Source organism: Dipodomys spectabilis, unplaced genomic scaffold (genome assembly GCF_019054845.1).
Source record: "Dipodomys spectabilis isolate Male_0828 unplaced genomic scaffold, ASM1905484v1 ptg000115l, whole genome shotgun sequence".
Lineage (NCBI taxonomy): Eukaryota > Metazoa > Chordata > Mammalia > Rodentia > Heteromyidae > Dipodomys > Dipodomys spectabilis.
The window spans coordinates 15136702-15148887 of NW_024870792.1; the positions used below are offsets into that span (position 1 = coordinate 15136702).

General features: G+C 38.1%; 1 protein-coding gene across 1 annotated transcript; it reads left to right on the forward strand.

The window, feature by feature from the left end:
* Positions 1-1446: 1446 nt before the first annotated feature.
* On the forward strand, positions 1447-2551 carry LOC122115033 (actin-related protein 2/3 complex subunit 2-like). The gene has a single exon (XM_042688334.1). The coding sequence runs from the start codon at positions 1464-1466 to the stop codon at positions 2364-2366; it is 903 nt and encodes a 300-aa protein (XP_042544268.1). The 5' UTR covers positions 1447-1463; the 3' UTR covers positions 2367-2551.
* The last annotated feature ends 9635 nt before the right edge of the window (positions 2552-12186 follow it).

Genomic DNA, 12186 nt, shown 5'->3' on the forward strand with positions numbered 1-12186 from the left:
AAGAATGTTTGGAGTGGCATCACAAGAAGATGGATGTGAACCTGGTGCTCTCTGGATTCCTAAAGAAATCTGTTCTGATGTTTCCAAGCCTGGCTCTGCATCATCTTTCTACAATATTCCAATTCATTTTTTTTCTGATGACATTAGCCAAAATGGATATTTGCTTGGAACTTATAATCTGTAACTGATACAAGAAGAATAGTAACAACCTAAGATTGTCAAGGAAGTGAACATGATCCTGCAGCCCATGTTCAAGTATAAATTATGCAATAGCATATAGGTTATTAGTCACTTTTAATACATTTCTTAGAAATAAAATTACTGTGAAGAACATAGCTACACTTCACCAAGCCACATGACCCTAAGGAATCTTGTGTGATTTGTAGATAGCACCTGCTCAAAGATGATTTTCCTTCATCTGGAAATAGGGAAGCCATCTGGGAAATCCAGTTACCAGAATTCTGACTAGTCCCAGTGTTCTGATTCTCAAAACTTAAAATCAAGACCTATGGACTATTTTTAAGCTTGAAAGATTAGGACATAAGAGTGAAAAAAATCACAAAAATAACCAAAAGGATATTTTGATGAAGTTAATAAGTAGAAAATAATTGGAGGCTATTAGTATTTCCTACAAATGTATATGCCAACATACCATTTGTATTGGTAAACTTTGACTATCTGTTATGCATTAGTTTCCTGTCATATAACAAACTATACCTAAGACAAGCAACTGACCAAAGAAAAGGTTTGTTTGAGAGTTTTCAATCAATGGTCTCTTGGATACATTGCTTTGAGGCTGTAATAGTACAGAAAGTCATGGAAAGAGCACATTACAGAGGAGGCTGTCAACTTAATGGTAGCCAGGAAGTCGGTCCTCAGTCCCCTTCAAATGCACACTACCAGTGACTTAGAACCTCTTGAAGATTTCTATCACCTCATAATTACTCCAAGCTGGAAAGCAAATTTTTAAACATCTACTCCCCAGCATCAGTGATACCTGTCAAGGGAGACAGAATCAAATGGAAGAAAATAGATCAAAGATTAGTCCTACCCTTGATATCCACAAATGTGGAGGCAATCAGTAGTCTGGAAACAAAGCCTGAAACCTTCCCACCTTTGTACCTTGATTTGGAGCCACATCCTAATATCTTAAGAAATGTAAAACAGCCTCCCACCACACAATTCTAAAGCTTAAGACCCTTCTTCTAAAATACCTAGGGGTGGGGGATCTTATAAGAATAAAAGGGGGTTCAGGCTTCGGGGCCAGGTGGGTGCGGTGGGTGGGTATCTCCACAGCCAGCATGTGCTGGGCCAGCGCGTGCGGCCTCCCCCTCTCCCATCCCGGTCCCTCTCCCCTTCTCCCCTAGGCCCCTACCCTACCAAGCCGCCCTCCTGGGGAAGGGGGTGGGGGGCAGCGGGGCCGCTCCTGCCGTCCCCTTCCCCTGCCCGGGGCAGCCGCAGCCATGATCCTGCTGGAGGTGAACAACCACATCATCGAGGAGACGCTCGCGCTCAAGTTCGAGAACGCGGTTGCCGGTAACAAACCAGAAGCAGTAGAAGTAACATTTGCAGATTTTGATGGAGTCCTCTATCATATTTCAAATCCTAATGGGGATAAAACAAAAGAGATGGTCAGTATTTCTTTGAAATTCTACAAGGAACTTCAGGCACATGGTGCTGATGAGTTGTTAAAGAGGGTGGACAGAAGCTTCTTAGCAAACCCAGAATCAGGATACAATGGTTCTTTGCTATATGACCTTGAAAATCTGCCTGCTTCCAAGGATTCCATTGTGCCTCAGGCTGGCATGTTGAAGCGAAATTGTTTTGCCTCTGTCTTTGAAAAATACTTCCAGTTCCAAGAAGAGGGCAAGGAAGGAGAAAACAGGGCTGTTATCCATTATAGGGATGATGAGACCATGTATGTTGAATCTAAAAAGGACAGAGTCACCGTAGTCTTCAGCACAGTGTTTAAGGATGATGATGATGTGGTCATTGGAAAAGTGTTCATGCAGGAGTTCAAAGAAGGACGCAGAGCCAACCACACAGCCCCCCAGGTCCTTTTTAGCCACAGGAAACCTCCTCTGGAGCTGAAAGACACAGATGCTGCTGTGGGCGACAACATTGGCTACATCACCTTTGTGCTGTTCCCTCGCCACACCAATGCCACTGCTGGAGACAGTACCATCAACCTGATCCACACGTTCCGGGACTACCTGCACTACCACATCATGTGCTCCAAGGCCTATATTCACACACGTATGCGGGCAAAAACATCGGATTTCCTCAAGGTGCTCAACCGTGCACGCCCAGATGCTGAGAAAAAAGAAATGAAAACAATCACGGGGAAGACGTTTTCATCACGCTAACTTCTGGGAACAGAGGAGGAGGTGCTGGCAACCGAAGGCTGGACCGCTTGCTACTGGATAATCAGAGCCCTTCATCTTGCACCTCTCCAGGTTCTTAAGGGAGTCTCCATTTGGGTTCCATTTTGTACGCGTTTGGAAAATAATCTGCAGAAACGAGATGTGCTTGCAAGGACTTCATAGTTCCCAAGACTGAAAAAAAAAAAAAAAAAAAAGGAATTCCACTTGATCAACTTAATTCCTTTTCTTTTATCCTCCCTCCCTTGTTCCCCTTCCCTCCCACCCTCTTTCTGAGCTGTTTTGCTTTGCAATATGTTACCGGTAATGAGTTGCAAGATAATGCAATCTTGTTTTCTTCTAAATATTTGAGTTCAAAACTCCTGTATCTAAAGAAATACGGTTGGGGTCATTAATAAAGAAAAGCTTTCTATCCTTTTTTGGGGGGGATCCGGTCATGGGGCTTGAACTCTGGGCCTGGGCGCTGTCCCTCAGCTCTTCAGCTCAAGACTAGCGCTCTACAGAAAGAAAGACATTGCCCCATTTGTTAGGAAATGGAAAAACTTGGAAAAAATTATATTAAGTGAAGTAAGCCAGGCCCAAAGAAACGTAGGTCCCATGGTTTCCCTTATTTGTAATATCTAGTATATGTATGAGTCAAGCGGAAAAGGTCAGATAATGTGATGTTAGGAAAACGAACCCTTAAATATGTATTTTAATGTTTTTTTTCTTTCATGCATGTGTTTCTAACACATTTATAAGATTATCTCTTTGTTCTTTGTATGTCCCTCCTCCACAGTATAACCCCTGCTTTCACTATATTTGATGTCAGTATAACTTGTGGAGGAGATGGGGAAAAACCAGTTGTTTAAGGATACAGGTGGACCTGTTGCAACAATGAGAAGTACAAGTTGTCATGTCCAAAACGAGCTTTACAACGTTGGTGCGGGGGGGGGGGGGGGGGGGGGGGGGGGGGGGGGGGGGGGGGGGGGGGGGGGAAGGAGAAGGATTGGGATTGGGGGGGAGGGAGGAGGCTGGGAAGGGATGTGAAGGATAAACAAAGGAGGAGGCTGCAATGCTTGGTAAGAAATGTACGCATTATCCTGCCCATGTAACTGTAACTCCTCTGTACAGTATGTTCACAAATAAAATTAAATTAAATTAAAAAAAAAAAAAAAAGACTAGTGCTCTACCACTTGAGCCACAGCGTCACTTCCGGATTTTTTCTTTTTGCTTATGTGGTGCTGAGGAATCGAACCCAGGGCCTCAGGCATGCAAGGCAAGCGCTCTACCACTGAGCCACCTTCCCATCCCCAAATCTTTCTATCTTAAAAAAAAAAAAAAGAATAAAGGGTTTGGGTTTGGCAACCCTCTTGGGCAAAGTGACCACTCAATATATTTAAGAGAAATTTTACTTATTCTAATTTTCTTGTCCATAATAAAATGTGTGTGAGGGTTGGAACATGTGGGAATTAGTCTAATACAGAAAGATACATTTCTTGGAATAATGATTTGCTATTTATGAGAAGTAGCCACTGCACTGGCATTGTGGGTTCCTAAGTAAGTTCCCAACTTCTATGGACTGCTGTAGAAGGAGTGACAGTCGTAACAATAATCATTTTGTTGTGGTTAACAACCATCCTTGATGTTGGAGAACAGGACACACAGTACCAAAGGAGGCATGGTATTTTGTAGGAATGTTTTAAAATAGAAGAACAGTGAGATGACAGCATATAAACAGATATTTCCGACGTGAGTGAAAAAACTACCTCAGCAACAGGAATATCATAATAAAGAATTCCTAGTGAACAACTCTTAATATATTTCCAAACTAAGCTGTGCTTTTCTTCAATAGTATGCAGAACAATTAGAAGTTAAATCTCATCTAGATTGTTGGAGCCTTCTGAAAATTTCATTGGAAAAAAATAAAACAATGATCATTTTAATTTCCAAGGGAAAATAATCCTGTTCTCAGAATCTAACTTCCTCATGGTCTAGAGATTTAAAATATAAGAAAACAGGTAAAATTAAGTTTGGCCATGGAAACAAGGAAATATTTGTAGCAGATAAAAGTTTTTTAAAGATTCAGTGCAAGTAGAAAGATTAAAAGGGCTTGGTCACCAGCATGGAAAACACATTAAGTGAAAACACAGGTTAAGCTTTGGAAAATAAGTTTTGCCTTTGATGTTTTCTGAAATCCTTTTCAGCTTAGAACATGTTTTAAAATTCCACTTACAACCCAGGATACCCTTATGATAAGCCACCCAAAGTCTCCCCTGCTATTACATGCCTTCAATTTCTTATATTTTTCCCTGTAGAGATACCAAAAATTCCCTGTAGGCTTCAGAGTATCTTAAGCACCTTAGTCATACAATATTCAATTTGAACTGTATAATTTGTAAACTTTTGTAATTCAAACATCATATGCTATAACATTTAAAAATAGGCCCCAAAGAATAACATAGCATTTCTATAATCATTTGCCACAATCATGTCTTCTAATACCCAAGAAAATAGACCTGATTTAAAAAAACACATTTCCTTGGCAACATCTGTTTCAAAGCAAGCAAAACTTACTCCACAGAGCAGTCTAAAAGCACAGAGCATCAAAAAGGCAATGCACATTAACAAAATGTTGCAGTTTATGACTAAACCAACAACCAGATTTCCCCTGCCCCAGGTAGGCCTGGTTGTGCATTACTAGGGTGGGACCAACGACCTTCTTCTCAAAACTCAGTTGTTAGGTTAGTATTCCAAAGTAGGCTATTAGAACTTCAGCTGATAAAACGAGGCCACAAATGCCCCAAATATAGGGCACAGTAGGCTGATTCCAATAGGAAAAGCAGGACCCATTGCATCCATGATTGGCAGTTCTCTTGGCAATATTTCTCAATGTGTTCTCAGATCAGTTGAATCAATGTAATCTGGGATGGATGCCAAATTAAAAGGGCAGTTTCCAACCAGATATGGTAACACATTACTGTTAACCTCAGTTATTTGGGAAGTGGAAATAATTGGTGGATTAGGGTGAGAGGCTATCCCAATCCTACCCTCAAAAAAGTGAGACTTCATCTCAACAGTAGCAAAGCTAGGTGTGTTGTCACCTGTCTGAGATCCCAGCTACCTGGGAGACATAAGTAGGATGATAGCAGTCTGAGACCTGCCCTGGTAAAACACAAGACCCTCCCTGAAAAATAACCAAAGCCAAAAGTCTTGGAGTGTGTGGCTCATGTGGTAGAGCATCTGCTAACAAATTCAAGATCTTGAATTCAAAACTCAGTGCCACCCTTCTGAATAATAAATAAGATTAAAAAGACAGTTTCCTGTGCCTTCTCAGTCTAAGTGAAGAAGAGTCTTTTATTTGATTCTTATGCATGTTAAAATAAAATATATCTTTGGTGAGGACTCCAGCAAAATTTTGCCTAAGAAAAATTACTGACTTTATGTTGGATTCACTCAGTATATAAAATGGTGGAGAAAATATAAATTTTAATGTTTTTAATGGTGACCAGGTGGTTAGGTGATGTCTCCATGATGTATAGCCACATTTAAAGGAAAGATCACCTCCTTATTACTTGCTTAAGAAATGAGATAAGCTGTGGCTCAGCAGTAAGTCGTTTGCTAAGCAAGAATAAGGCCCGAAGTTCAAAATCTAATACCTACAAAAAAGGAGAAAGCAATGATAATATTTTTTTAAGTGACATATTGGTGAAACTACGGCACAAATGGGAGAAACAGCCTTGAGCAAAACAGCTACATGGAAGTGCAAGGCTCTGAATTCAATCTCCAGAGAGAAAGAACAAAAAAGAGAAAGAGCTTTCGTAATGACATTTGTCAAGGTCAGCGAAACATCATGGAAATTGTTATCATTTTCTCATTTCCCACTTTAGAAAAGTTTGATGGGCTGAGTCTCCATTGGGAATCTGATATGACTCATCAGATTTCTCTGGAAAAATAATGTTTCTTTAAAGTATACATACAGCTTAGCCTAGGAAAGAGCCTTTAAGAGACAAAACAATCTGACTTAACAATTGGCATAAAAAAGTGTGCTGTTTGTTCTACTGACAGAATTTTTTTTTGTATCATGCAATAACACCAGTCTTAAAAGAATATATCTTTACAGGTCTTCTGTACACCTCGTTACCCCAACCTAAATGTGACTAATGGTCTAGTAAGGAGATTGAACGATAGGAGCAATTTACATATTTATGAAGTAATGAACAAACATACCTCACCTCCATTCAAGATTCTATGGTAGCCACAGCTTATTATTCCTGAAGTAGATTCCTAACCAAGAGGGATCTGACCTCTTGGTTAGGCAGAGACCTCTGACTTCATAAAGATATATAAGTTGAGCCAGATTCCTCTCACTGCCATTTGGTGCTCCTGGGCAAGATAAGTGAGCAGGAAATTATGATGAGAGTTACTGGTGAGAAGAAACAAGATGGAGACAGGAAATGGAGTCCAAAATGCAGAAAGACTCACACTGGGTCTTCAGTCTTAGTTGACAAACCTACCTGCATGCCATAGGTGTCCTCATGGTTCCTAAACTCTCTAAGTTCCTAAAACAGCACAGTATCTGTTTGAGTTGAACATATTTTGGAAGTCCTCTCCTCAAATAAGCCTTCAAAGAAACAGTAGAATTCCTAAGAGAAAGTGACACAAAAACCAGGTGAATTTCCATACAAGTATATACCCTGTGGGGCCAGAGGAAAAGGCTGTGCTCTCCCTTTGCTTTATCAAAAGCTTGGCCTGGCTTATCAGCACTGTTGTTGCATGTTTCACAGAGAAGATGGTGTTTGGACTCATTTCATACTGTCTTGACCTGAGCAAGTATAGTCTTTAATCAATTGAATTTCCTCCAAGGGATGAAGACAAATATTTAGTAAATACGTTGCATGTGCAAAGATCATCACAGTAGATTGCCCTTTATATAATTAGCCCTTTAGTCCTATAACTGACATGCTCAAAGCTCAAAAATCATAAAATGACCAGATTAATACCATAATCCAGGCATCTACTTCTTAGTTCTGCACTTTCACACTCCAGATCAGTGTCCCTCAAAATATAATACATATGTCAGTTACAGTACCCAAGTGTGTGTCACATAGATTTTTAAAAAACACTTTGAATGTTTCAATAAGAGACAATAATGGAAAAAGAGTTTTAATCAAAATTGATTATCTATCTATCTATACAACAAATGATTACAGTATAGATGGCACATACAGTAAATAATCTTGAGAAATAACTGAGATTTGAAAAACCTTCACTTGACCAAATTCACCTAAAATTATTGCTAAGATGCTAAAAAAATGATTTGGAAGTGATCCAATGGTGCCTTCAGTTCATGATTTAGAGGCAAATTAGATATTTCCAAGAAAGAATACAGCTTAGGGCTGGGTGTGGTGGCATCTATCTATAAACCCAGCAACTTTGGAGATAAGGAGAATGAATACTAGTTCTAAGCCAAACCAGGCAAAAAAGAATCAACATTTCATTACAATGAACATAATTGTGCTGATAGCTCTAGTGTGGTCTCATTTGTGGTCATCTGGTTAAGATATAGAATCAGCCCAGATATCTCTCAGTAGATGAGAGATCAGGAAAACTTAGTGTATATATATACATATATATATATGTGTATATATATATATATATATATATATATATAATGGAATTGTGCTTCCATCAGAAAGAATGACAATACCCCATCCTAAGGAAATGGAGCATCTTGGAAAAAATCATATTAAATGCATTAAGCCAGACCCAAAGAAACATAGGCTCCATGTTTTCCCTCCTTTGTAATAATAAGATAGTCAATAGCTCAATAGCTATATACATATGACCATATAAAATGCAATGAACTCCAAGTTATGGAAACAAGGTGTGTGTGTGTGTGTGTGTGTGTGTGTGTGTGTGTGTGTGTGTGTGTGTGTGTGTCCACATGCGCGTGTTATCTTGCATTTATTTTTTTCCTTTGGTTTATCCTCTATCATCACTGGTTTTTACTTTGTCTTGTATATAGTTTATCTGATTTAGGGATGGGAAGGAGAATCACAAAAATGGTGAGACAAAGGATAAAGGGTGAACCAATGCAACAGGAATACTCATAAGACACTATATTGGAAATGAACTTTACAACTTGGTGGGGGGATGGAAGAGAAAGTGGGAGAAAAATGACAGAGGGGGTAACAATGTTTGACAAGAAATATAATCATTGCATTACTTATATAACTGTAACTCCTCTGTATTTTACATTTATAATAATTTTAAATAAGAATCTACTACAACAAATAAACTGGGTGTGCAGTTCCGTGCGTATAACCCCAGCTATGCAGGACTTCATGAATGGGAAGGAAGAGGATCAGGATCTGAAGCTGACCCTGGAAAAAACAAACAAGACCCTGTAAATCCCATAGATAGACAGACAGACAGACTGATTGATGAGATAGATAGGTGGATAGGTAGATAGATAGATAGAGAGAGAGAGAGAGAGAGAGATCAATCGATCAGAGTTTATATGCTAGAACCTCTCTTCCTCTACTTAAAAAAAGCAAGAGGGGTGGGACCCTGGTTGCTCAAGCCTGTAATCCTAGCTACTCAGGAGGCTAAGATCTAAGGGTCGAACTTCAAAGCCAGCCTGGGCTGAATAGCCCGAGAAACTCTTATTGCCAATTAGCCACCAGAAAACCAGAAGTGGCACTGTGGCTCACGTGGTAGAGCATCTGATTTTAGCTGAAGAGCTTGGGGACAGTGAAGCAAGAAGAATAAAGCTATAGCATTTTATCTCCGTTTTATGTTGAAATTGTTAGTATATAGTTGGTTGCATTTTAATGTGATCCCTTTGTCATTTATTTTTAAGAACTTAAGAAACTAAAATGTGACAGGTATTTTTGAGGCAGAGTATTGTTTTATGCCTTGAATTCACAATCTTACTACCTCATACTGCCTATGTGCTGGGATTATTGGTATGAACCAACATACATAGCTTGTGATAAATATTTGTCTACATCTGTTATGACTCAGATCTGCAATGTTACCCCCAAAGCTCATGTGTTTAAAGCTTAGTCTTTAATGCAGAAATGTTTAGAAGTAGGGCCTTCAGAAAGATGATTAGATCCTGAGGTCTCAGACCCCTTCAGTAGATTAATTTATTGATGGATTCACAATTGAATTAAGTATAAGGAGGAGATAGGTGGGAATGCAGCCTAGTTAGAAGTAGGTCACTGGTAGCATGAAAAATATTTTGTTGCATGAAAGATATGTTGTTTCAGTTCTCTTTGTCTCTCCCTCTTTCTCAGCTTTCTACTTCTGGGCCACTGAAATATGAGCAGTTTTGGTCCATCATACCCTCCCTACTATACCATTCTACTTTGTCAAAAGCGCAAAGCCATGCGGCCAAATGACCATGGACTTTGAAATCTCTGAAACTGAATCAAAATAAATAGCTGCTTTATTTAAGTTGATTCTTCCTAAGTATTTTGTCATAATGATGGAAAACTAACACAACATCCAATACATGACTATTATCATTGCTACATTACAATATTCCAATACATGACTATTATCATTGCTACATTACAATATAGGTAAATACTGTAAACTATTCTACAGCTTTATGAATGCTAAAAAAGATTGAACCATATACTCAGCAACTTTGTGTGTCTTGAGAAACTCATCCAGATAATCAATAAAACAAAATAGGATGATGTTACAATGAAGGCCAAAGGAATTTCAAAAACAGGAGAAATGCAATAGTCCTTTTGTCATACCAAATATGATGAGATGGACCTAGGAAACAAATATAAACAAGAAATCAGAACTACACATGTAGTGTACCTGACTACTTCAGAGGAACACTTACAGCCTGATAGAAAACTCCTCATATTGTCTGAAGTTCTTTCAAAGAGATGCATGTATGCCATTAGAAAGGCTTATGACATTGAATGCGCTTGATGACACAGGAGCCAAAGTATTGCAGTATTAGTACTGGAGTAGGAAGAAGTCAAAAGTGGAATCTTACATCTAATCTCTATAACTAAGGTATTAAGAAAGGTATTTCACCTGTAGTTCCTCATTTGGAAACTGTATTTGAAAGCACTTGACTGATTGCCTACAAAGATTATTGTAAAGATACATTATCAATTCTAAAGTGCTATGTACTTGTTAAGCAAGATTATGCTTGGGGAAAATACTTAATAAATGAACGTTCTAATTATGCTCTTTAGATTGAGATATGCTTGCTTTCTTTTCTCCTATAGTTGAAATTGCAATTATTTTACAAGCTTTGGTATGTTTCTCTTTACCTTTTTTTGTCTGTCATGGGTATGTTTCTCTTTAATGAACAATTATTCTGAAGTACATAATTATAAAAATATAAAGATAATATACAAACACATAAATATATATAAGAAGCATATAATTGTATTAAAAAAAACATCTCCAACAAGAAAAATCATAGCACAGCAGATTTGGGTGTGTTTTGGATGATAAGGTCCAACTTAAGCAAATCCACAAATAAAATGTGCTCTTCTTACAATTCTAATGAGGAATGTGTTTATTTTCACCACATGGGCTCCTCTAGTCTGGTATGATATCTGAAGAGAGGAATTGGAGCCCTCTGCATCTGCCTTATACCAAAACCACTGCTGATTTGTCAATGTCTCTTTTCACTGCCAACTTGGATCTTCCTGAGGTTGTCAAAACCCGTGTCCTCATTTTGTTTTCTAAGACCTCATAGAGTTTATCTTCATGATGCAAAGTCATTCTGGAAGTAGCTGTAATCAGCAAGCATAATGAATAGGATAGTTTCATGTTTCTATGTATGCATAAACTACTTGTTTTCATATTTAGTTTACAAACATTTCTGTAGTCAGTGGTAAATTCACTATTTTTTTCACAACACACATTTTCCTGAAAAATCACTTGATACTCCTTGCCATGGTTAGATGTCAAATCTGATGGCCATTTCTAAAAGCAAGTTCTTTTCTAGATGACTTGAAGTTGCCTCAAGTGCTGTGATGGCAAATGGCTTTTTCTTTCTCGTCTTCTCACAGCTATTTGAAAGAAAGGTTGCTTATTGTACCCTCTAGTGGTGACTGTGATATTTTTTTAAAAGCAGATTTATTTCATTCTTTGGCTTGTTCTTGTAAAGTTAGGGCAGAGTTTAAAAGAATTTTACTCAGCCTTAAGGAGACACAATGATGATTTGGTTTTAATTACATTGCCACAGTGTTTATCCATGTGTTAAAAATAGTTTCATATGAGATTGTCTCATTTTCCTTATACTTCATTTACTCACATTATTCTAGATATTTTTAATGCCTGATTCTTCTTTCTTCCAGCTAGAAATATTGTTAATAGACAGATTATTCATAGTATGGAATATGCATACACAGCACTCTATACCTCCCCAAATACTGTTACTATTTGAGTTTAGAGGGACTTTTTAGAAAATATATTTTTTGTTATCCTTACACCTACCTAGTGTACAAAGTGATCAAAATTCAGTTTATGAGCACAATGCAACTTGATCAATATCGTCCTTGAGGCCCTATTTGTTCATGTTAAATCATGATTATATCTTCTTCTTTATCTGAGAATGAACAACATTTGAAATAAAATAAAGAAGTCGTGTTTGGAGTCTCTGATTCTGCAAGGACTAGGAATGTAACCAATAAGATTAATTTTTTCAGTATCCTGCTCCCTTTCTCTCTCTATCTTCCCAAATGGGCCAGAGGAGATTTTCTATTTTTTATTTAAATCAACACACATTTATTACTGCATACTTTCTTCTGGGACAATTCTTTTGTTTTCGTACTGA

Coding starts and splice junctions, on each gene's coding strand:
- LOC122115033 (XM_042688334.1), top strand. CDS start 1,464: ATGATCCTGCTGGAGGTGAACAACCACATCATCGAGGAGACGCTCGCG.